This window comes from Acanthisitta chloris, unplaced genomic scaffold (assembly GCF_000695815.1).
Source record: "Acanthisitta chloris isolate BGI_N310 unplaced genomic scaffold, ASM69581v1 scaffold142, whole genome shotgun sequence".
Taxonomy (NCBI): Eukaryota; Metazoa; Chordata; class Aves; order Passeriformes; family Acanthisittidae; genus Acanthisitta; species Acanthisitta chloris.
This window is the reverse complement of record NW_008659635.1, coordinates 18,697-20,646: the sequence shown is the minus strand read 5'-3', so window position 1 is coordinate 20,646 and position 1,950 is coordinate 18,697. Positions and strand designations below refer to the sequence as shown.

The following is a 1,950-nucleotide window of genomic DNA, read 5'->3' as shown; positions in this document are numbered from 1 at the left end:
CTCTGAGTATCATTCACACAAATCAAACTCTCTAAAGGAAACCTCATAAAAATAGAAATTGTTGATGTAAATCCCCCCTCCCACCTCAAACAAACACTATCCCTGTCATTTTTTAGTGAATGCTACAAGTGAATTGCTTGTTGTGTCCTTTTGCCAACGTACTCTTACACAGACATACAAACAGGATACTGTCTCGAGGTACTTTCAGTTCATGATCTCTGCCAATCCCTGATGAGATGCTTCTTTGCAACAGGATGACCCTGCACAAAGTTTTACCTGAAATGGGACAATGAAATAGAATGCCTACATTTCTGCCCAGGTATGTAGGTGCTTCAGGAAGACATAAAGAGAGAGGGTTATACAGAGTGTTCTCCATGCCTCAAAACACCCCTATGGCTAACAAGTTTCATATTATAACAAATGCATATAGTAGAAAACAGGACATAAAAGTATTTCCAGAAAGTGGCTTTAAAACTACTATAAATAGTAAGTTTGGCTATTATTTCAATTAAGTGTTTTGGGAACAGTTTTAAGTATTCTTATCTCCTTATTCATAGTAGATTTAGTGTGCTTGTGGCCTAATGAACAAGCCATACACATATAGGGACCATTTCAGTGGGATTATTTGACAAGAGAAGGATTTGTTAGTTGCACAAGCAAGCCAATTTTGTCTCCTCCAAAACCCTCCTGGAATCCTTCAGGATGCTCTGGGTCCCATTGTGGCACTTGCTTTCTACCCAACCCACACCCTCAAACAATTATTCACTTTTTTTTTTGCTACATCCTGCAAAAATGATTTTGTCTAAGCCCTGCCCAAAAGATGGTAACAGAAAAAGTCCAAGATATCAGCAGCACAAAACTCTAGGACTTTCTAAAACTGGGAAAACAGTAATTCTCCCTCTATTCTGTGGCTTGTTTCATCTTCCTTTGTCTTGCCATGTAATAGGAACAATGTTCATATTGTGGGTGAGTGCTTGCAATTAGTGGCCCCACAGTCATTTAACCTCTGCAATAGCCATACATATAACATATATTCCTTGTGAGTATTGTACTTGCCTATTGAATAGTACTTCATTTCACCTGGATATAGGGTCTGTGTAAACAATCAGCAGAACCTATAGTCATAGTTCTGTTGTGAACACCATCAGTAACACTTTATATATGTGTGTACATATATATATAAAAATCTACATATATATGTATACAGTTCATAGTCCTTTAAACACCTGTTGCATGCTGCACATGCACAGGAGAAATGTTACATTCTGTTAATGGTAAGGCATATTATTAGATAGGCAATGTTGGCAATTATTTGAGATTTTATCTTGATTTGTTGTGCTGCTCTTGATCGCATGCTGCCAGAGGATCTTTAAGGATGATGGGGATGGGAAGAGGCCACTTTGAAAGTTTATTGCACACGGCGGCAGTAGTAGCCCAAAACTTTGCACTTCTCACACAGATGCTGGGGATGTTCTTTGCTCTGATCTGAAACATCCAGGCCGTCCGGCTTCTCCAGGGGTCTCTGCAGTGACAGGAAGGAAATCTGATTAGATCCAAGGTTTTGTCACTTACTCTTCATTATGCATCTGAAGTCTACTTTTATGCTTAAATGAGCTTTCTCCTAGTAATTAAAAAGTTACAGGATTTCTTTCCTGAAGGGATGGAGTGTTGTTTGATTTTTTTTTCAGACCTTGAGCTCTGCATTGGTTCAGAGTGGCCTCACAACTTAATGTGATTCTTCATAAAGGTGGTTGTAACTTTGTTATAGACAAATTACTAAAATACTGAACTGGGGACTTTATTTATAAAAGCAGTAACACAGGAGAGTTCATTCTTTTGACTCCAGTAACTGAGATGTCCCAAAGGCATCTGGGGACTTTATTTATAAAAGCAGTAATACAGGAGAGTTCATTCTTTTGGCTCCAGTGACTGAGATGTCCCAAAGGCATT

The 1,950-nt window shown here is 38.6% G+C and overlaps 1 protein-coding gene across 1 annotated transcript in view; it reads right to left on the bottom strand.

Moving 5' to 3' along the window:
* Positions 1-923: 923 nt before the first annotated feature.
* The window catches only part of ZCCHC24 (zinc finger, CCHC domain containing 24), a gene marked incomplete at its 5' end in the record, with an annotated part of 10,346 nt that continues 9,319 nt past the window's right edge, over positions 924-1,950 (bottom strand). Inside the window, one exon of the mRNA XM_009069444.1 lies at positions 924-1,522. Coding sequence (XP_009067692.1) covers positions 1,409-1,522 — 114 coding nt within the window. The remainder of the gene's footprint in view (positions 1,523-1,950) is intronic.